Source organism: Loxodonta africana, chromosome 5 (genome assembly GCF_030014295.1).
Source record: "Loxodonta africana isolate mLoxAfr1 chromosome 5, mLoxAfr1.hap2, whole genome shotgun sequence".
Lineage (NCBI taxonomy): Eukaryota > Metazoa > Chordata > Mammalia > Proboscidea > Elephantidae > Loxodonta > Loxodonta africana.
The window spans coordinates 153,032,030-153,056,038 of record NC_087346.1 but is presented as its reverse complement, the minus strand read 5'-3'; the positions used below and the strand labels follow the sequence as shown (position 1 = coordinate 153,056,038).

The window sequence follows — 24,009 nt, the reverse complement described above, 5'->3', positions numbered from 1 at the left end:
GAGCAGTGCCTGTCCTTTGGAGCCAGAGTTCCTGTGCACAGAAGCTCCTAGTCCAGGGGAAGATTGACAAGAAGGACCTTTCCCCAGATCCAGCAGAGAAAGCCTTGAGCTTCCCCTGGAACTGACGTCTTGAATTTCGACTTTAAGCCTACTTTACTGTGAGAAAGTAAATTTCCCTTTGTTAAAGCCATCCACTTGTGGTATTTCTGTTATAGCAGCACTAGATGACTAAGATACTAGGTTTGCCAAGAACATGAAGCAAGAGCTATGAAATCACCACAAAAGTTTCTAGACTATTGTAAGCTTTATGAAGAAAGAACATTTTCATATTTCATTTGCAGTTATAAACTGTGATGAATTGAATTGTGTCCCACCAAAATATGTGTTGTAAATCCTAACTTATACCTGGGATTTAGGAGCCCTGGTGGCACAATGAGTAAAGCAGTGAAATGCTAACTGAAAGGTTGGTGGCTCCGCAGGAGAAGGATATGGCAGTCTGCGTCCATAGAGATTTACAGCCTTGGACACCAGATGGGGCTGCTATGAGTCAGAATGGGGTTTCTTTGTTATGTCAATGAGATACTATTAGTGTCTTAAGTCAATCTCTTGGGATATAAAAGAGCAGATTAAGCAAGCAACCAAGGAACAGAGAGATAAGGACCTTCCCCCAGACCTGACAGAGAGAACCCTTCCCCTAGAGCCAGCGACCTGAAGTTGAACATCTAGCCTTCTAAGTGTGGAAGAATAAATTTCTGCTCATTAAAGCCATCCACTCGTGGTATTTCTATCAGAGCAGCACCGAATAATAAAGACATGAGCTAAGGACAGAGTTTTCTTCCTCTTTCTTCACTCTTGAAAAAAACAAAAAGTAATTAAAGAAAAGAAACTTGCCCTGCAGAAAGAGCCCTTCTGCATTGCAAAAAGGAAATCCCTTTCCTGGAATTAACCTTCAGGGGGAAATGCTCGCTTCATGTTCTCATTTCTATTTTCTTTAAGAGAGTCCAGAAATAATGCATTCGACATCCATTGTTTAACAATCCACTACGTGAATGACATTTTACATGAAATTGTTATGTTAACAGGTAGTGGAAAACAAATCTGTCTTGGAAGAAGTGCAGTCAGAATGCTCCTTTTAAGCCAGGATGGTGAACTACATCTCGCATACTACGGGCATGTTACCAGGAGGGGCCGGTCCCTGGAGAAGGACATCACGCATGGTAAAGTAGAGGGTCAGTGAAGAAGAGGAAGACCCTCAATGAGATGGACTGACACAGTGGCTGTAACAGTGGGCTCAAGCATAACAACGATTATGAGGATGGTGCAGGACCCGGCAGTGCTTTGTTCTGTTGTAAGTAAGGTTGCTATGAGCTGGAATAGACTCGGTGGCACCTAACGACAACAGCAGAATGCAAGGTAGGAGCAATTAATCATACTGGCATTTCTTATTTTTGGCATCTAGTGATGGATCCCCAACTGACAAAAGAGACATTTAAAAGAGATTACAGTTAAGATCTTATTTTTATATTAAATGATTTTTGGGGGGGAGATAGCAAATGCCATGCTAATATTAGATCTTAAATGCCATTTAAATCTTTTGTGTTATCCCTAGAGGCAAATGATGGGCAATTCTCATTCCCAGAAAAGTAAATAAATCTCTTCGGGCTCACACAGGAGAGTTAGAGAAGGAAAGAGAGAAAAAGAGATAAACACAAAGAAAGAAGAAGAGAGAAAGAAGAGAGAGAAGCAGACAGGGGAAAGTGAGGAATAAACCCACCGGTTAATTTTATGTCTTGGTGGTGCAGTGGTTAAGCGCTTGGCTGCTAACCTGAAAGATCAGTGGTTCAAACCCACCAGCCGCTCCATGGGAGAGAGACGAGGCAGTCTGCTTCTGTAAAGGTTACAGCCTTGGAAACCCTACGAGGCAATTCTACTCTGTCCTCTAGGGTTGCTATAGGGTCGCTCTAAGTCAGCGTAGACTCAACGGCAATATATTGGTCTCCTCATCTTTAAAGTTTAATTCATGAAGTAAGTGGCTATCATAATTTTCAGAAACTTATCAATCGCCATTTGCAGGCGAGGAAAGCACTGCTAATTTGAATTGCTCCCTGCTCTGGGCTTTCACAGAAATGTTGAGAAAAGGGATTTATACAACTTGGATGCAGTGTGGGCGTTCAGCAACAGGTAAAGTTCTGGAAGTTGTTGAAGGCAGGTGCCACTTCTGATTGGCCAGGATCGGAGTCCTACTGGTCTCCCTGTGGCTCAGGTGCGTGCACAGATAGGCCCAGAGAGACAGGCTGGCACCTGGATGACAGAGACTCCACCTTATGCCTGTCCCAGCATGCAACACTGAGTCCAGAATAGTGGCCAATAACTGTGTAAATCGGCTTAGTGGGGTGAACACTGACCACCCCCCCCCCAAAAGTACGTCCACAGTCTAATTCTTGGAACCTGAGTCTTCCCTTATAAGGCAAAAGATGTGCTTAAGTTAGGTATCTTGAGAGGAGTTGCTTACCTTGGATTATCCGTGTGAACCCTAAATGCCATCACAATGTCCTTATAAGAAAGAGACCAAGGGAGATGTCATTTAGAGAAGTGGAGGAAGCAATGTGACCTCAGAGGCAGAGACTGGAGTGATGCGGCTAGAAGCCAAGGAATGCCTGGGACCAGAAGTTCAAAGAGGCAAGGACTGCATTCTCCTCTAGAGTCTCCGGAGAGAGTATGACCTTGATGCCACCGTGTTTTCGGACTTGTGGCCTCCAGGACTGTGAGAGGATAAATTTCTCTTTTTCCAAGCCACCAAATTTTTGGTAATGTGCTATGGTAGTCTCAGGAACCTCTAAATTGGACTTTAGCTTTGAATTTCTAGCCAGCTGGCTAATTGAATGAGCCAGATATCCAATATGTAGCAAAATGGATCATTCCAGGTTTATTTGCAGTCGCCTGGGGCTTTTCTCCTTCCTCTCTATACCTGTGACAGGTACAGACGTACCTTCCCCAGGAGGTCTCATCCAGACTTCTCCTACAACTCTTACCATACTGGCACAAGCTTTACTTTGCCTCTGCCTGGGTTACATAGGGAAACTCTGGTGGCATAGTGGTTAAGAACTACGGGTGCTAACCAAAAGGTTGGTGGTTCAAATCTATCTCACTCTCTTTGGAAACTCTATGGGGCAGTTCTACTCTGTCCTATAGGGTTGCTATGAGTCGGAATCGACTCGACGGCAGTGGGTTTGCTTATTTTCATTTGGGATCACGTAGACCTAATAAAAGGTCCTTCAGGAATCATTTAAGATGGTGACCAGTATGCATCAGGCACCTCTATGTATCTGCTACTCTATTTCCATCATTCATTCTTACACTGAAAATCACTCTCAGGAGGTCGGTGTTAGTGCATTATCTTCCTGTGTGGTTAAATTCCCAAGTTTGCATGACAACCAAAAAGCCGCATGCAATCAAAATGATTCTTGAAAAACCTGTTTCTCATTAAGCGTTTCCTGCCGAGTTTCTTTGTTGGAGCATCAGATGAAGTAACTGGCTTACATTTAGCAGCCTTTGCATTCTTTTATCTTGTTTTAAAGACTGGGGATTCTTCCTCAGCCTGGGGACGGGTTCCCGCTGTGAAAGGCATCTGAGAAAGCAGAGCAATAGAGACTGTCTCCACTTACACCAGGGCAGGAGCTTGGCAGTGGAAAGGCGGCAAGAACCTCCTGGGAATTCCAATTTTCACCCAGTGCCTGGCACAGCCAGCTCCTCGTGAGTGTCAACGCTTCTTCAGCTACTATGCAGCTTGCAGGGTTCTAGACTATTTTCAAGTGGGCTGGGAATGGTTTGTACCTGGTCATGGTATTATCTGTGGATTGGTTTCCTAGGGCTGCCTTAACAAAATACCAAAAGGTGGTTTATAAGAACAGAGATTTCTTGTCTCACAGTTCTGGAGGCTGTGAGTTGAAGATGAGGGTGTCAGCTGTGTTGATTCCTTCTGAGGGCTCTGAGGGAGGAACTATTCCATACCTCTCCTAGCTTCTGTGGGTCGCGGCCGTCTTTGGCGTTTCTTAGCCTGGCAGATGATCTTCACCTGGCTGTCTTTCCTCCATCTCTTTATCCCTTTGTATCACCTCCTCTTTTATAAGGACACCAGTCAGATAAGATTCAGGATTAGGACACATTTTATTCCTTTATGACCTCATGTTAACTTAACTGGTAACATCTACAAAGACCCTATTTCCAAATAGGGTCACATTCACAGGTACAGGGGTTAAGACTTCAACATGACTTTTTCGGTGATATGATTTAATCCATAACAATCTGAGACTATGTGAGGAAGTAGCTCTTTCTGCAAACTGTATGGGTTCCCAGTTTTGCCACTTACTAGTTGTGACCTGGACAAGTTATTGAACATTTTGGTGTCTCAGTTATATCATGGATATATTGGCAGCACTGACCTCATAGGGTTGCTATGAGAATTAAATTGATTGGATTATTTGCTCACTGCACAGGATAGTGCATATGCAGATTAAACGTAAAAACAAACAAACAAAAAAATCATTGCCATTGAGTCGATTCAATCTCACAGTGACACTATAGGACACAGTAGAACTGCCTCATAGAGTTTCTAGGAGTGCCTGGTGGATTTGAACTGCCGACCCTTTAGTTAGCAGCTGTAGCATTTAACCACTGCACCACCAGGGTTTCTATAGGTAAGTGTTAAATAAATACATGACCTCCAAGGGAGGAGAAAATGCTGGATTTTACACTTAAAAAAAAAAATTATTATTTTGTTAAGTGTTAAATAAATACATGAACTCTTGCAAGGGAGGAGAAAATGCTGGATTAACATGAAAACGTTCTTCTTAAAAAAGACTTTTAATTCTCTAAGGAGTCTTTGGCGATGATCATTGGAGCAGTACTTGGGAGCTGTGAGTCTAATTTATTGGTTGTATAGATGACAACAGCTTAGTTGATGTGGCAATCGGTGAACAGGGCTGACAATTTAATTAAGAGCTATCTTGGAGTCCTTGGGTAGTACCAACGGTTAATGTGCTCTGCTGCTTACTGAAAGGCTGCAGGCTGGAGTGAACCCAGAGGCTCCTTGGAAGAAAGGCCTGGAGATCTACTTCTGAAAAATCAGCCAATGAAACTCTACAGAGCACAGTTCTACTCTGATACACATGGGGTCATCATGAGTTGGGGGTCACCTTGATGGCAACTGGTTTACTGGCTTTTTATGATGTTATTACAGTCATTCTGTTTTCTCTCTTTTAATGTCGTTGTTATCGTTCGGTGCCCTTGAGTTGGTTCTGATTCATAGTGACCCTACGTACAACAGAACGAAACACTGCCTGGTCTAGCACCATCCTCATGATTTTTGTTATGCTTGAGCCCCTTGTTGCAGCCACTGTATCAGTCTTATGTTGTTGAGGGTCTTCCTCTCTTTGATGAGCCTCCACTTTACCAAGCATGATGTCCTCCAGGGACTGGTCTCTCCTGATGACATGCCCAAAGTATGTGAGTTGAAGTCTCACCATCCTTGCTTTTAATGAGCATTCTGCCTGTACTTCTTCCTAGACTGATTTGTTTGTTCTTCTAGAAGTCCACAGTATATTCAATATTCTTCGCCAACACCATAACTCAAAGGCAGCGATTCTTCTTCAGTCTTCCTAATTCATTGTCCAGCTTTCACATGCATATGAGGTGATTGAAAACACCATGGCTTGGGTCAGGCCCACCTTAGTCTTCAAGGTGATAGTTTGCTTTTTAACACTTTAAAGAGGTCTTTTGCAGCAGATTTTCCCAATGCAATATGTTGTCTGATTTCTTGACTACTGCTTTCATGGACATTGATTGTAGATCCAAGCAAAATGAAATCCTTGACAGCTTCAATCTTTTCTCTGTTTATCATAATGTCACTTATTGGTCCAGTTGTGAGGATTTTTGTTTTCTTTATGTTGAGGTGTAATCCATACTGAAGGCTATGGTCTTTGATCTTCATCAGCAAGTGCTTCAAGTCCTCTTCACTTTCAGCAAGCAAGGTTGTGTCATCTGCATAATGCAGATTGTTAATGAGTCTTCCTCCAATCCTATAGTCCAGTTTCTCAGATTATTTGCTCATCATACAGATTGATTAAGTATGGTGAAAGGATATAACCCTTACACACAACTTTCTTTACTTTAAATCACGCAGTATCCCGTTTTTCTGTTGGAACAACTGCCTCTTGGTCTATGTACAGATTCCTCATGAGCACAATTAAGTGTTCTAAATTCCCATTCTTTGCAATGTTATCCATAATTAGTTATGATCAACACAGTCAAGTCCCTTTGCATAGTCAATGAAACACAGGTAAACATCTTTCTGGTATTCTCTGCTTTCAGCCAGGCTCCATCTGACATCAGCAATGATATCCCTCATTACACATCCACTTCTGAATTCGGCATAAATTTCTGGCAGTTCTCTGTCGATGTACTGCTGCAATCACTTTTGAATGATCTTCAACAAAATTTTACTTGTGCATGATATTAATGATATTGTCCAACAATTTCTGCATTTGGTTGGAACAACTTTTTTTTTTGGAATAGGCATAAATATGGATCTCTTCCATTTGGTTGGCCAGGTAGCTGTCTTCCAAATTTTTGGGCATAGATCAGTGAGTACTTAAGCACTGTACCCATTTATTGAAACATCTCGATTGGTATTCTGTCAATTCCTGGAGGCTTGTTTTTCGCCAGTGCCTTCAGTGCCGCTTGGATGTCTTCCTTCAATACCATCAGTTCTTGATTTTATGCTACTCCTGAAATGACTGAATGTTGGCCAGTTCTTTTTGGTACAGTGACTCTGTGTATTCCTTCCATCTTCTTTTGTTGCTTCCTGCGTTGTTCAGTATTTTGCCTATAGAATCCTTTATTATTTCAACCTGAGGCTTGAATTTTTTCTTCAGGTCTTTCAGCTTGGGAAATGCCAAGCATGTTCCTTCCTTTTGGTTTTCTAACTCCAGGTCATTGCACAAGTCATTATAATACTTTACTTTGTCTTCTTGAGCCTCCCTTTCAAATCTTCTGTTCAACTCTTTTACTTCATCGTTTCTTCCTTTCACTGTAACTACTCTATGTTCAAGAGCAAGTTTCAGAGTCTCTTCTGACATCCATTTTGGTCTTTTCTTTCTTTCCGGTCTTTTCTTTCTTTCCTGTCTTTTCAATGACCTCTTGCTTTCTTCACATATGATGTCCTTGATGTCATTCCTTAACTCATCTGGTCTGTGGTCATTAGTGGGGATCTTTTATTAGCAGATCAAAGTATAGTATGTTAGGGGAAAAGAGCTGTATCCCTTGTTCGTTTCCTTGATGGTAAAAGGGGTCTAACAACGTATCCTTTCCTATGCTTTTGTGAGGACAAAATGTGACAGAAAAATTAAACAGCATCTCACCGAGGGACTAGCACATCGGGCCATGTAATTTTCATTTCCTAATTCTCTAAGGAAAAGGACTTCTTAACCCCAAGCATTTAAAAGACCTAAAGAGCTTTTCATTTTTTTAATAAATAAGAAATTCTATGAGCTTGAAGAAGATAGAGTGGAATAGTAGGATACTGAGTTGCAAAGTCCACTAACCACAGATATCTAGTTGGAGACTATATCCTAGTTATTAAAATGATACAGTAATGATATTGAAAATGTAATAATTAACATTTATCTTGGGCTTCATATATTCCAGGCACTGTTTTGAGTGCCTTTATTAACTTGGTAATTACCATAACAAGATGAAAAACTGGCTACTTTTCTCTTCAGTTTTCACATAACACTTTCTTAAAGGGGATGTGTTTGGCAGATTTATTTGCTAACTTGTTTATTCACTCTTGTACGCATTCATGCCAAAACATGCCTGGGCTGCAGCAAAGGCTGGCGGAATTGACCCCATGGTGGTGGGTCGGAGACTGGATTTCAGCCGGAATCTTCACGCAGCCTGCTGTAGGACTTTCACCCACAGGACCTCCTGAAGCATGTTGGCAGCCCTGGCAACATTCTCTATTTTGGTATCTACTGAAGAACAGTTTAGCTAATCAGTAGAAAACAGCACTAGGATGTGCACTGACTTTGAAGAAGCTGTGTGAAAATTCTGGTTTCACACAAACCAAGATGTCATTGAAGCCTGGAGATATGAAATTGGACTCATTAAATTATAGACGTTTAAATCTGGTGTACAGTAGCTAAAGCAAATGGAAGAAATGATGACATAAAAGAGCTGAACAGAAGATTTCAAAGGGCTATTGGAGAAGACAAAATAAAGTACTATAATGAAACGTGCAAAGACCAGGAGATAGAAAACCACAAGGGAAGAACACACTTGACATTTTTCAAGCTGAAAGAACTGAAGAAAAAAAATTCAAGCCTCAAGTTGCAATATTAAAAGAAAATAGTAAACTATGTGGGAAGCATCAGAAGAAGATGGAAGGAATATATAAAGTCACTGTACCAAAAAGTACTGGTTGATGTTCAACCATCAGGAACCAATGGTATTGAAGGAAGAAGTTCAAGCTGCACTGAATATACCGGCAAAAAACAAAGGTCCAGGAATTGATGGAACACCAACTGAGATGTTTCAAGAAACTGATGCAGCGCTGGAAGTGCTCACTCGTCTATGCCAAGAAATTCGGAAAACAGTACCTGGGCAACCAAATGCAAGAGATCTGTATTTGTGTCCATTCCAAAGAAAGGTGATCCAACCAAATGTGGAAATTATCGAACAATATCATTAATATCAAACACAAGTAAAATTTTGCTGACAATCATTCAAAATTGGTTGCAGCAGTATATGGGGAAGGAATTGCCAGAAATTCAAGCTGGATTTAGAAGAGGACATGAAACGGGATATCATTGCTGATGTCAGATGGATCCTAGCTGAAAGCAGAGAATACCAGAAGGATGTTTACCTGTGTTTTATTGACTATGCAAAGGCATTTGACTGTGTGGATCATAAGAAACTATGGATAACATTGTGAAGAATGGGAATTCCAGAGCACTTAATTGTGCTCATGTGGAACTGTACATAGACCAAGAGGCAGTGGTTTGAACAGAACAAGGGGATACTTCATGGTTTAAAGTCAGGAAAGGTGTGCATCAGGGTTGTACTCTTTTGCCATACCTATTCAATCTGTATGCTGAGCAAATAATCTGAGAAGCTGGACTATATGAAGTAGAAAGGGCCATCAGGATTGGAGGAAGACTCATTAACAACCTACGACACGCAGGTGACACAACCTTGCTTGCTGAAAATGAAGAGGACTTGAAGCACTTACTGATGAAGATCAAAGATCACAGCCTTCAGTATGGATTGCATCTCAACATAAAGAAAACAAAAATCCTTACAACTGGACCAGTAAGCAGCATCTTGGTAATCGGAGAAAAGATTGACGTTATCAAGGATTTCGTTTTACTTGTATCCACAATCAACACTCATAGAAGCAGCAGTTCAGCAGTTGAGAAATCAAAAAATGCAGTGCTTTGGGCAAATCTGCTGCAAAACGCCTCTTTAAAGTGCTAAAAAGTAGAGACATCACCTTAAAGACTAAAGTCTTCAAAAGCAAGGATGTCACTTTAAGGGCTAAGGTGTGCCTGACCCAAGCCATGGTGTTTTCAGTTGCCTCATATGCTTGTGACAGCTGGACAGTATTAGTTTTCTGTCATTATTGTTGGTTGCCGTTGAGTCCGCGGTATATTTGATATTCTTCGCCAACATCACATTTCAAAGGTGTCAATTTTTCTTTGGTCTTCCTTATTCGCCATCCAGCTATCACATGCTTATAAGGTGATTGAAAACACCATGGCTTGGGTCAGGCGCACATTAGTCTTCAAGCTGTACAGGGACCCAAACCTACAGACAACTCATGCTAACAGGAGTCAGAAATACCTGCAGTGAGAGTTCAGCACCTGGGAGGTGAAGAACTGTGGCATTTGTGGGCATTAAAGAAGACTTCCTGGGAGGCAGATTTAGCTGGGTCTTGCTTTATTAGGACAAAGTGTATGGATGGCACACAGGATGGTCAGGGACTGGTCGCTGGCCTGTTGTGCTGACAGGTAAGCTATATGCAAGGATATCAGTGGAAGGGGCTGGAAGGACTAGGCTACATTCTCCACCGCCTGCAGTCATGGAGATAAGGAAAGATGACTTCAGCCGTCATCCCCCAGACTCTCTCCTTACTGGTTGTCAGTAGCCTGAAAAGGGGAACAGTAAGTTATACCCACCTTGTTTCCTCTGAGTCCTGTCCCCAGGGCAAACTGCTGATTCGCTTCCAGGAAGCGGATTTTCACATTATAGACTTTGTTTCCATAAAACACCACCAAAACGTAGGGCTCTGCCTTGGATTTTGAGGAACAATCTCGGACCAAGAAAGTACCGTCCTGAAGCAAAAAGAATGATGGTTATCTTCTCTGGCCTGCCAGGGCCCCGCCACCACAATGGTGGAACACTGATGTTCATTATGAGATTGCCACTTTAGGGGTTGGCAAACCACTTCCTTATTCAATTTAACTCAGTAAGTATTTGTCAAGTTTCAGTATGCATAAGGCATATTGTTATTTTCTGAGAAGTGTATCACAGATCATGGTGCTCCCTTCATCCAAATCTTTCACTGTCCCTAGTGACCTCAGGGTACTGTCGGGAACCTGCCAGCCTGCCTGTGGTTTCTCTCTCATCACTCTTCCAGCCTCCTGTCCCCAGATCCTACCTCCAGCCAAACTACCATCATCTGTCTGGGGGTCTCTGCTTTTGCCCATGCTATACGCTCTGCATGGAGTCTGTGGGTAGTACAGTTAACATGCTCAAATGCTAACTGAAAGATTGGGAGGTTCGAGTCCACCCAGAGGCACCTCGGAAGAAAGGCCTGGTGATCTACTTCCAAAAAATCAGCCATTGAAAATCCTATGGAGCACAGTTTTACTCTGACACATATAGGGTTGCCAGATTGACTCAAGGGCAACTTTTTTTTTTTTTTTAATACTTTCTCCATAGAGTAATCCTCCTCCCCACTTCCCCAGTGTTCACCCTTTCATCGGTGAATGTTTGGATATTTCCTTTTCTGCCTGAGATGTTTGGGTATTATTCTAGAGATGGTCACGGGGAGCCATCACAGGCTTTGAACAGGGGAGGGGTTTAGCAAAACAGATTGAGCCTCAGTGTGGGGAGAGGCCCTCCCACACAGAAGTAGGGTCCAGGAAAGAGGCTTGGGGTTTGGGAGTTATTGATATCAAAACAAGTGGAGAAACTGTTTGAGGGAGGAGAAAAAATATTGCCTGGGGTGAGGTGAGGGCCAAGGGGCAGGGCAAGGAGGAGAAGACAGGAAAGGAACCTAGGATGTTTGAGAGATAGAAGATACGCCAAGTGACTACGGTACCACGGAAGTCAAGGGGTGATGAGCGAGGGCTTCCAAAAGAAGGTCAACGGATTCAAATGGTCTGAGAATAAGCCATGGGTCAGGCATACTACAAGGAATAAAAAGCCAGCTGCTGTCGAGCTGAGTCCAACTCACGGTGACTCAGTGTGTGTCTAAGTAAAACTGTGCTCCATAGGGTCTTCAATGGCTGATTTTTCAGAAACAGATCGCCAGGCCTTTCTTGTGAGGCACTTATGGGTAGACTCAAACTTCCGACCTTTTGGTTGGCAGCTGTACATGTTGTCTGTTTGCACCACCCAGAGGCTCTACTCCAAGGAATAGTTCAGGATAAAAGCCTGATTGTAAAGTCTAAGAAATAGAACAATCTTCCTGAACATAAACACACCTGCAAGGCTTCCTTTTATGGTGACATTGTCACTTTTATGATGAAAAATACTGAAAAATTTGTAACTGTTATTGTATAGATTGTTGTATATCTGGTTATAAATGATCTATAAAGGCTTGATAGTAACATATAATTTATATAATAATGGTAATAACAATAACTATAGTGATATATGATGATGCTGGCAGCTAAGGTTTTTGAGAATTATTTTCAAGGTTTCAAGTGCTTTGCATACATTATCTCATTTGATAGTTAACGTAAACTTTGAGGAAGGTATTTTACCTCCATTTTATAGATGAGGGAATTAGATAACTAACAGCTTAAGTGAATCTCCTTAAGCTTCACAGCTAGTAAATGGAATAACCTAGAAGTCGATCCTAAATTCTTGCTCTTTAGATACACCAGACTCCAAGTATATAAAGTGGGACTGAAGAATTTTCTGGAACCCAGGTTCCTTTTTTTTTTTTTTTATTGTGCTTTAAGTGAAAGTTTATAGCTCAAGGTAGTTTCTCATACAAAAATATCAAACACATATTGTTATGTGAACCTAGTTGCCATCCCTATAATCTGTCAGCACACTCCTCCTTCCCACCCCGAATTTCCTGTGTCCATTTAACTAACCCCTGTCCCTTTCTGCCTTCTCATCTCACCTCTGGTCAGGAGCTGCCCATTTAGTCTCATGTATTTACTTGAGCTAAGAAGCACATTCTTCACGAGTATCATTTTATGTCTTATAGTCCAGTCTAATCTTTGTCTGAAGAGTTGGCTTTGGGAGTGGTTTTAGTTTTGGTTTAATAGATAGTCCAGGGGCCATGTCTTCTGTGGTTCCTTCAGTCTCAGTCAGACCAGGAAGTCTGCTCTTTTTACTAGAATTTGAATTCTGCACCCCACTTTTCTTCTGTTCTGTCAGGGACTCTCTGTTGCGAGGAACCCAAGTTCTTTCTCTTTAGATATACCAGCCTCCAAGTATATAAAGTGGGACTGAGGAATTTTCTGGAAGCCAAATTCTTGCTCTTTAGCTATACAGACTATGAGTACGTAAAGTGGGATTGATGGATTTTCTGGAACGTCTTCTGTCTAGAACCCTCAGCCATAATCAGAGTCAAGCACAGAACATTGCCAAAGATCAGAAGGGGAGAGGACATCAAGATTCATGACTGGTTTTTCTGTTTATCATCTTAAACTTTGCAATGAATTTGTCAAATCAATCTGGGCAGTGTAACAATTTAAATAAAGTTCTTTCATGAATGGGAAACATATTTTGACAAAACTAATAGAGACAAACAGAAAAGGAAAATGTTAAGTCATTCAGCTGAGATTTTATTTTCTCAGTGTTTTTTGGGAAGAGGCAGAGGCAAGAAGGAGAGGAAAGGGAGCATTCATTGAGGACATTCGGTGACATACATGTTGCTTTTCTACCACAACTGCACATCCACTTCTGGAAGCAGGGCTTCTAAGAGCAGCTTTCCCAATGGGAAACAGGGTCAGCGAGTGCAGTGGCTCACTTGGTGCTGATTAGCTAAGAAAGGAGCTGTGGTTGGAGGTCTGGCCCCTGCAAGTCCAGCACCACTGCTCTTGACATGCTGCCATGGCAGAGATAAACCATGGTGGGGCTCCAGGGGAGGACTGTGGTGAGGAGGGGAGGGTCCCTGAGGGGAGGAGTCAGCAAAAGAGCCCACCCATGACTCCCCACCTACTGGAAGCAGCTGTGATTTTGAGGAAAGAGCTCAGTCTTGACTACCAGTTCTGCCACTATCTCCATTGTGAGACTTGGACCTTGGCTTAGCCTCAGTTTCCTCATTTAGAAAATGGAGTTGTAGAAAGAGCAGAATAGACACTGAGACACACACAGGGAGAAGACAACACTCTGAGGATGCACCTACAAGCCCAGGAATGCCAAGGGTTGCCGGCTACTAGAAGGTGGAGTAGACAAGGAAGGATCCTCCCTCCCCCGCAGAACCATGCCCTGAATTTGGACTCTTAGCCTCCTGAACTGTGAGGAAATAAATTTCTGTCCTTTAAAGCCTCCCACTTGTAGTATTTCTGTTTCAGAAGCACCAAGAAACTAAGACACTTGACCTAATCACACCTATTCCAGTTCTCCCCTCCTTTTGGTCACCATGTAGGTTTGTACTTCCTCAAGCCCTTTGAAGTTAGGCTGTCCATGTGACTTATTTGGCTAATGAAATGTGAGCAAAGGTGATGTATGTTACTTCAAAAGGATGTGTTGAGAGCCAGTATGTGACTGGTGGAAGCACATGTTGAGATGGGGCCTCCAGCAGCCTGGGTTTCCCATTGCAAACCTGCCGGGAACATGGATATAATCAAGAAACAAAGTTTTGTTTTGCTAATGACTGAGATGTTGGGGTTGTTTGTTACTACAGCCTAACCTATCTTATCCTGACTGTTATAGTGTTCACAATTCCTACACCTTCCTTGCAGAAAGTGGGATGTGAAGACCCCACTGTAACTTGGGCAGACCTTTAGGAAGGAGATGAAACTAGAAGAAGGCAGAGGAAGACACAATGATGGTGACGTCCATGTATACCCAGGTCTCCATATTTGATCTCAAAAAAGCTCCTGAGGGTCGATTTTACTGTCTCCATTTTTACAAGTAAAAGAAACCTATAATTAAAGATATAGGTCCCTGGGTGATGCAAACAGTTTGTGCTCAACTTTTAACCTAAAGATTGGTAGTTTGAACCCACCTAGTGGCATCATGGAAGAAAGGCTTGGCCATCTGCTTCTGTAAAAATTATAGCCAAGAAAACCCTATGGAACAGTTCTACTCTGTAACACATGGGGTGGCCATGAGTTGGAGTTGACTCCATGGTGTTGGGTTTGATTTTGGGTTTACATTTACAGATATTTAGGAGCTTGAGAAAGTATCACAGTGATAAGTGGCACAACCAAGCCTCAAATCTGAAACTTTACATAGTAAATTCCCTTTTGAATTATAACCTCCCTAGCATTGAGAAATACAGGGTGATAAAGAAACCTTTACATCAAAACACAGTGCTCATGACAGTCTGTGACCTATGGGGTGACAGTCATAAGATGACAACAGAAAGAAGGACAATGGGCCCAGAGAGGGAGTTACCTTGTTCTCCTTTTTTAACGCCTCTTCTACTGCCTGGCGACTGTATTCTCCAATGTACCAGTCGTGGTGTTGGACATCCTGCAGTCCAGGTTCAATATGAATATTTTAGGTCAAAGGGAAGTACTAATTCATCCACCCATCCATTCAACATTTACTTTTATTTCACCAGTCCAATTACAATTTAATTTACAGTAGATGTGCAGTGAATCAAATCTAGTCCCTGAACCTGGAAAAGCCCACAGATGCTTGGGGAAGATGGACACAGAAGAAGCAGCTGTTAGTTGCCATCGAGTCGGCTCTGACTCATAGTGACCTTACATATAACAAAATGAAATGTTGACTGATCTTGCACCATCTTCATGATCATTGGTATGTTTGAATTCATTGTTTTGAATTCTGTCAATCTGTCTCATTGAGGGTTTCTCTCATTTTCACAGACCCTCTACTTTACCAACCACCGTGACGTCCTTTTCTAGTGATTGGTCTTTCCTGATGGCATGTCCACAATAAGCCGGCTGAAGTCTTGCTATCCTCGCATCTAAGGAGCACTCTTGTATTTCTTCTAAGACTGATTTGTTAGAAAAGTAACCAGAGCTTGGGGATTATGAAATTGACTGGATCACCTAACTGAGTCTGTCTGTCATTGGAAGTAACTAGACATCTCATCCTATCAATTGAGAAAGGGCTCTTGGCCACTACTCTCAGAACGGATGATAAGCTATCAATCTATCAGTGCTTTCTGAAGCTGCACCTGCCAAAGCTTATGAAGCCTGTGCTGCCCTAGTCATCAAACAGCAGGGAGGGAGAGACAGGTGTGGACTGGGAGGATCCTCGTGTGCTTACCTAAAGTTACATGTGGCGGACGTGGGATTTGAGTTCTAGCCTGTCTGGCTCTCAGCCCATATTTATGCTGCCTTATTTATTTTAAGTGGATTTCCTTTGCTCACCCACCCCATGAAAACAGGGAGAAGGGCCGTCAGTGAGATGTGCTATGGATCTACAACTCCCTCACAGGGGCTTGGTGGGGGCCAGGTCCTGGTGCATTTCACAGGCTCTGCTTTTATTTGCTCAAGTTGGAAAACTCCTAGAGATTTTATAGTCTTGTGCTTCTCCAAGTGTGGTCGTGAGGGATGGCTGGTGAGTTTAGGCACGGCTTCAACACAGCGCTGAATAACTCTAAATCACCTGGGGGACCACCCATCTCCCTTTCAATTCTCTTTCTGTCCCTCTGCATAATTCAGAAGAATGTTTCATTTTGGAGCTAGTACGTCCTTCTATCTCTTGGACATTTCTAATCTCTCCCTTTAACAGAAGAGGAGCCCTGGTGGCAAGGTGGTTAAGAGGTCGACTGCTAACCAAAAGGTCGGTAGTTTGAATCCACTAGCCGCTCCCTGGAAATCCTATGGGGCAGTTCTACTCTGTTATATAGGTTTGCTACAGCAATCCTTAGGCTGAGAGCCTTTAGCAGGTAACAGGATCCTGCTACAAATTTAATACTCTCATTGTGTTTGCACTGCAATTATTTTTAAAATTTCTATCTATGGTATATAATACTGGTTTTTTATTTGTAGTAATATAAAGTTAATATATAAAATTTATATATATAAATTTATACAAAGTCGATATAGAAAACACAAAATATATAAATTAATATAAAGTTTCTATTTAAATATATCTAAAATGAGTCAACTTAAAGCATATGAAGTAAATATTATTATAGTATGCAAATATGCCACAAATCATAAAGATGTATTCAAATAACTGAAATCAGGGAAATCCTGATCTAGTTCAAGCCTCTCTCAGGCTCTGAGAGGGGGCATGATTTTGAATAGACATCTAGTTCAAACCCAAGAGTCCCAGTACTTCTGAAGAAGATGGCAGAGGAAAAAGAAGCCAGGCATATAAAAAGGGGCATTAAAAGAAATATGGTAAAAGAATCTCCCAAGTCTAATTTCAGAGCATGGGACTCCTTTTAGAATTGAGGTTGAAATAAATAAATATAAATAATATAACACAAGACCTTTAAGATACTGTAGGAATTCTGAGGAATTGACCCCAGATGTCCCATACACTGTGCTTCTGCTCAAAAGCTCTCATGAACTCAGCAGCAGTAACAGGAGAGGGGATGGAGCCACAGAAGAAGCATAGCCTTCAATACTTTATAGGGAAAGACTTTAAACAGGTAGTGATAGAGGGAACGGGATACAAGCCACAAAGAAAGTTTTAACCACCATATGGGCGCAAGAGTTCAGGAAGAGCAGATAGTAGGGCTTGAGCGTGTTTGAGAAAGAGAACAGGACATAGATGAAAGGCAGACAAGAACACATGTATTATCTGCTTGCATTTCTCCCCTCCTTAAACACCCCTGGGATAGGGGCCATAGCCTCTAGCTCACGGTCTGGCACATAGTAGGTGCTCAGTAATTGGTTGTTGGATTGTTCAAATGAAAAGAGTATGCAATATGACCATCGCTTGTTAGAAAAAGAATTGCAAGTATGTAAAACCTAGTTTATCCCCAAAGGATTACTGAACAGCCAGTAAATATAAAACACGTGTTTAAGTATCTCTGTTTGTTTGGATTACTGAAAAAATACTTGGAGAATCTAGTAACATGCAAGGTAAAGAATCCGATAAAAGAGCTGATGGTATTGGGCAAAAACCAAATACAATGGAACCAGAACACACGAAGCCAGAAAAAACAATTAATGCCAATCATCATAATTTCATTGTAGACATTGTTCAATAAACTCTACTTCGATGCTAAGTACATCTAGAAAGACTGGGCAGAGAAATGTCTGTCTTACCTTTTCATCAGACTGTGTGGGGAAAGGCTTTCTCCCACTTGTGTTTTTATCAGGTAGCTTCTCCTCATGAGAACTGTGACTGACTGGAGACTGGCGTTGCTGAGGAGAACAGGACTTCAGGCTTCCTTTATGAACTGGGAAAAAACAAATTCACATTTAAATATGATTTCATTACTGTCTCGGCATGTCTCCCGCCAACACAGTGCTCTAACCCATCCATGCCTTCCCGTCTCCATGGCGACTGTCTTGGTCTCTGTCACCATCACTTCTTACTCAAGTGACTGCAGTCACCTCTGTATTGGTCTCTTCGCTCAGTTCCTACACCTTCCGCTCTCTTTCCATAGAGCATCAGAGGAATCCTTTAAAAATTGATTTGTGACTTTGCTACTCTTCCTGGTAAAAATCCTTCTGTGGTTTTATTTAGACTTAAAAGAAAACCCAAACATTTTACTTCTGTCAATAGGCCTTGCACGATCTGTCTCTCCAACTTCGTCGCTCCTCCTGTTGTCCACTCTACTCTGGCCGTAATGAACTCTCTTCAGTTTCTTAAACATGGCAAACTAGCTCTGAACTCAAGAAACACTTTTTTTTAATTTTTAATTTGAAGGAATTTTTTTTTAAATGGAACATTACTTTTTTAACCTGCAAGAATGATAGATAATTGTTGTTCATACTTGGGTATTTGGCAGATATTTTCATTAAAAAGAAACAAAGCCAGATTATATGCAGAAGAACTCGGCATCAGGTTTGGAGAGAGACTCATTAACAACCTGTGACATGCAGATGACACAACCTTGCTTGCCAAAAATGAAGACAGCTTGTAGCACTTACTGATGAAGGTTAAAGACTACAGCCTTTAGTGTGGATCACACTTGATGTAAATAAAACAGAAATCCTCAAAGCTGGGCCAATAAACAACATCATGGTAAGTGGAGAAACACCAAAACTGTCAACAATTTCATTCTATTTGGATCAATAATCAGTGCCCATGGAAGCAGTCAAGAAATCAAATGATATACTGCATTGGGCAAATCTGCTGCAAAAGACCTCTTGAAAATCTAAAAAAGCAAAGATGTCACTCTGATGACTAAGATGCACCTGACCCAAGCCATGGTCTTTTCAGTCACCTCATATGCCTGTGAAAGCTGGACAGTGAAACAATGAAGACAGCAGAGCTGGCACATCTGAATCGTAGTGTTGGTACAGAACATCAAACATACTGTGCGCTGACAGAAGAATGAATGTATCTGTTTTAGAAGAAGTACAGTCAGAATGCTCCTTAGAAGCAAAGATGATGAGACTTCATCTCACTTATTTTGTACACATCACCAGAAGGACCAATAACTGGAGAAGGACGTTGCACTTGGTAAAATAGAGGGTCAGCGAAAAAGAGGAAGACCCTTAACGAGATGGATTGACACAGTGGCTGCAACAATGGGCTCAAACACACCAACTATGGTGAGGATAGCACAGGACTGGGCAACATTTCCTTCTGTTACACATAAGGATGCTATGAGTTGGAACTAACTCTCTAGTAACTATCAACAAAAACAAAGTTTACGAAGAAGAACTCTTCCTGAGATATTGAAAGTTCTATTTTTTTTTTTAATAATTTTTATTGAGCTTTAAGTGAACATTTACAAATCAAGTCAGTCTGTCACATATAAGCTTATATACACCTTACTCCATACTCCCACTTACTCTCCCCCTAATGTGTCAGCCCACTCCCTCCTTCCAGTCTCTCCTTTTCGTGACAATTTTGCCAGTTTCTAACCCTCTCTACCTTCCCATCTCCCCTCCAGACAGGAGATGCCAACACAGTCTCAAGTGTCCACCTGATACAAGTAGCTCACTCTTCGTCAGCATCTCTCTCCAATCCATTGTCCAGTCCCTTCCATGTCTGATGAGTTGTCTTCGGGAATGGTTCCTGTCCTGTGCCAACAGAAGGTTTGGGGACCATGACCGCCGGGATTCCTCTAGTCTCAGTCAGACCATTAAGTCTGGTCTTTTTGTGAGAATTTGGGGTCTGCATCCCACTGATCTCCTGCTCCCTCAGGGGTTCTCTGTTGTGCTGCCTGTCAGGGCAGTCATCGGTTGTGGCTGGGCACCGTCTAGTTCTTCTGGTCTCAGGGTGATGTAAGTCTCTGGTTCATGTGGCCCTTTCTGTCTCTTGGGCTCATAGTTGTCGTGTGACCTTGGTATTCTTCATTCTCCTTTGATCCAGGTGGGTTGAGACCAATTGATGCATCTTAGATGGCCTCTTGTTAGCATTTAAGACCCCAGACGCCACATTTCAAAGTGGGATGCAGAATGTTTTCATAATAGAATTATTTTGCCAATTGACTTAGAAGTCCCCTTAAGCCATAGTCCCCAAGCCCCCGCCCTTGCTCCACTGACCTTTGAAGTATTCAGTTTATCCCGGAAACTTCTTTGCTTTTGGTCCAGTCCAGTCCAGTTGAGCTGACCTTCTGTGTATTGAGTATTGTCCTTCCCTTCACTTAAAGTAGTTCTTATCTACTAACTAATCAGTAAATAACCCTCTCCCACCCTCCCTCCCCGCCTCGTAACCACATAAGTGTGTTCTTCTCAGTTTATACTATTTCTCAAGATCTTATAATAGTGGTCTTATACAATATTTGTCCTTTTGCCTCTGACTAATTTCACTTAGCATAATGCCTTCCAGGTTCCTCCATGTTACTAAATGTTTCACAGATCTGTCACTGTTCTTTATCGATGTGTAGTATTCCATTGTGTGAATATACCACAATTTATTTAACCATTCATCTGTTGATGGACACCTTGGCTGCTTCCAGCTTTTTGCTATTGTAAACGGTGCTGCAATAAACATGGGCGTGCATATATCTGTTTGTGTGAAGGCTCTTATTTCTCTAGGGTATATTCCGAGGAGTGGGATTTCTGGGTTGTATGGTAGTTCTATTTCTAACTGTTTAAGAAAATGCCAGATAGATTTCCAAAGTGATTGTACCATTTTACATTCCCACCAGCAGTGTATAAGAGTTCCCATCTCTCTGCAGCCTCTCCAACATTTATTATTTTGTGTTTTTTGGATTAATGCCAGCCTTGTTGGAGTGAGATGGAATCTCATCGTAGTTTTAATTTGCATTTCTGTAATGGCTAATGATCGAGAGCATTTTCCATGTATCTGTTAGCTGCTTGAATATCTTCTTTAGTGAAGTGTGTGTTCATATCCTTTACCCACTTCTTGATTGGGTTGTTTGTCTTTTTGTGGTTGAGTTTTGACAGAACCATATAGATTTTAGAGATCAGGCGCTGGTCGGAGATGTCATAGCTGAAAATTCTTTCCCAATCTGTAGGTGGTCTTTTTACTGTTTTGGTGAAGTCTTTAGATGAGCATAGGTGTTTGATTTTTTTTTTTTTTTAATTAACTTTTATTGAGCTTCAAGTGAACGTTTAAAAATCAAGTCAGACTGTCACATATAAGTTTATATACACCTTACTCCGTTCTCCCACTTGCTCTCCCCCTAATGCGTCAGCCCTTCCAGTCTCTCCTTTTGTGACAATTTTGCCAGCTTCCAACTCTCTCTATCCTCCCATACCCCCTCCAGACAGGAGATGCCAACAGTTTCAAGTGTCCACCTGGTATCATTAGCTCACTCTTCATCAGCATGTCTCTCCTACCCACTGTCCAGTCCCTTTCATGTCTGCTGGGTTGTCTTCGGGAACGGTTCCTGTCGTGGGCCAACAGAAGGTTTGGGGACCATGACCGCCGGGATTCCTCTAGTCTCAGTCAGACTATTAAGTATGGTCTTTTTGTGAGAATTTGGGGTCTGCATCCCATTGATCTCCTGCTCCCTCAGGGGTTCTCTGTTGTGCTCCCTGCCAGGGCAGTCATCGGTTGTAGCCAGGCACCATCTAGTTCTTCTGGTCTCGGGATGATGTAAGTCTCTAGTTCATGTGGCCCTTTCTGTCTCTTGGGCTCATAGTTATCGTGTGACCTTGGTGTTCTTCATTCTCCTTTGATCCAGGTGGGTTGAGACCAACTGATGCATCTTAGATGGCCTCTTGTCAGCATTTAAGACCCCAGACGCCACATTTCAAAGTGGGATGCAGAATGTTTTCATAATAGTATTATTTTGCCAATTGACTTAGAAGTCCCTTAAGCCATAGTCCCCAAGCCCCCGCCCTTGCTCCACTGACCTTTGAAGTATTCAGTTTATCCCGGAAACTTCTTTGCTTTTGGTCCAGTCCAGTCCAGTTGAGCTGACCTTCCGTGTATTGAGTATTGTCCTTCCCTTCACCTAAAGCAGTTCTTATCTACTAATTAATCAGTAAAAAACCCTCTCCCACCTTCCCTCCCTCCCCCCCTCGTAACTACATAAGTATGTGTTCTTCTCAGTTTATACTATTTCTCAAAATCTTATAATAGCAGTCTTATACAATATTTGTCCTTTTGCCTCTGACTAATTTCGCTCAGCATAATGCCTTCCAGGTTCCTCCATGTTATGAAATGTTTCACAGATTCGTCACTGTTCTTTATCGATGTGTAGTATTCCATTGTGTGAATATACCACAATTTATTTAACTATTCATCCGTTGATGGACACCTTGGTTCCTTCCAGCTTTTTGCTATTGTAAACAGAACTGCAATAAACATGGGTGTGCATATATCTGTTTGTGTGAAGGCTCGTATATCTCTAGGGTATATTCCGAGGAGTGGGATTTCTGGGTTGTATGGTAGTTCTATTTCTAACTGTTTAAGATAACGCCAAATAGATTTCCAAAGTGGTTGTACCATTTTACATTCCCACCAGCAGTGTATAAGAGTTCCCATCTCTCTGCAGCCTCTCCAACATTTATTATTTCGTGTTTTTTGGATTAATGCCAGCCTTGTTGGAGTGAGATGGAAACTCATCGTGGTTTTAATTTGCATTTCTCTAATGGCTTATGATCGAGAGCATTTTCTCATGTATCTGTTAGCTGCCTGAATATCTTCTTTAGTGAAGTGTGTGTTCATATCCTTTGCCCACTTCTTGATTGGGTTGTTTGTCTTTTTGTGGTTGAGTTTTGACAGAACCATATAGATTTTAGAGATCAGGTGCTGGTTGGAGATGTCATAGCTGAAAATTCTTTCCCAGTCTGTAGGGTGGTCTTTTTACTGTTTTGGTGAAGTCTTTAGATGAGCATAAGTGTTTGATTTTTAGGAGCTCCCAGTTATCTGGTTTCTCTTCATCATTTTTGGTAATGTTTTGTATTCTGTTTATGCCTTGTATTAGGGCTCCTAACGTTGTCCCTATTTTTTCTTCCATGATCTTCATCGTTTTAGTCTTTATGTTTAGGTCTTTGATCCACTTGGAGTTAGTTTTTGTGCATGGTGTGAGGTATGGGTCCTGTTTCATTTTTTTGCAAATGGATATCCAGTTATGCCAGCACCGTTTGTTACAAAGACTATCTTTTCCCCAATTAACTGGCACTGGGCCTTTGTCAAATATCAGCTGCTCATATGTGGTTAGATTTATATCTGGGTTCTCAATTCTGTTCCATTGGTCTATGTGCCTGTTGTACCAGTACCAGGCTATTTTGACTACTGTGGCTGTATAATATGTTCTGAAATCAGGTAGAGTGAGGCCTCCCACTTTCTTCTTCTTTTTCAGTAATGCTTTACTTATCCGAGGCTTCTTTCCCTTCCATATGAAGTTGGCGACTTGTTTCTCCATCACATTAAAAAATGTCATTGGAATTTGGATCGGAAGTGCATTGTATGTATAGATGGCTTTTGGTAGAATAGACATTTTTACTATGTTAAGTCTTCCTATGCATGAGCAAGGTATGTTTTTCCACTTAAGTAGGTCCTTTTTAGTTTCTTGCAGTAGTACTTTGTAGTTTTCTTTGTATAGGTCTTTTACATCTTTGGTAAGATTTATTCCTAAGTATTTTATCTTCTTGGGGGCTACTGTGAATGGTATTGATTTGGTGATTTCCTCTTCGATGTTCTTTTTGTTGATGTAGAGGAATCCAAGTGATTTTTGTATGTTTATCTTATAACCTGAGACTCTGCCAAGCTCTTCTATTAGTTTCAATAGTTTTCTGGAGGATTCCTTAGGGTTTTCTGTGTATGAGATCATGTCATCTGCAAATAGTGATAGCTTTACTTCCTCCTTGCCAATCTGGATACCCTTTATTTCTTCGTCTAGCCTAATTGCCCTGGCTAGGGCTTCAAGTACGATGTTGAATAAGAGCGGTGATAAAGGGCATCCTTGTCTGGTTCCAGTTCTCAAGGGAAATGCTTTCAGGCTCTCTCCATTTAGAGTGATGTTGGCTGTTGGCTTTGTATAGATGCCCTTTATTATGTTGAGGAATT

The 24,009-nt window shown here is 41.7% G+C and overlaps 1 protein-coding gene across 1 annotated transcript in view; it reads right to left on the bottom strand.

Moving 5' to 3' along the window:
- CLNK (cytokine dependent hematopoietic cell linker) overlaps positions 1-24,009 on the bottom strand; it is a 106,403-nt gene that overhangs the window by 13,471 nt on the left and 68,923 nt on the right. Inside the window, exons 12-14 of the mRNA XM_023549730.2 lie at positions 17,670-17,803; positions 14,866-14,943; positions 10,233-10,388 (exon numbers count right to left, since the gene is read on the bottom strand). Of these exons, the coding sequence (XP_023405498.2) occupies positions 10,233-10,388; positions 14,866-14,943; positions 17,670-17,803 (368 nt within the window). The remainder of the gene's footprint in view (positions 1-10,232; positions 10,389-14,865; positions 14,944-17,669; positions 17,804-24,009) is intronic.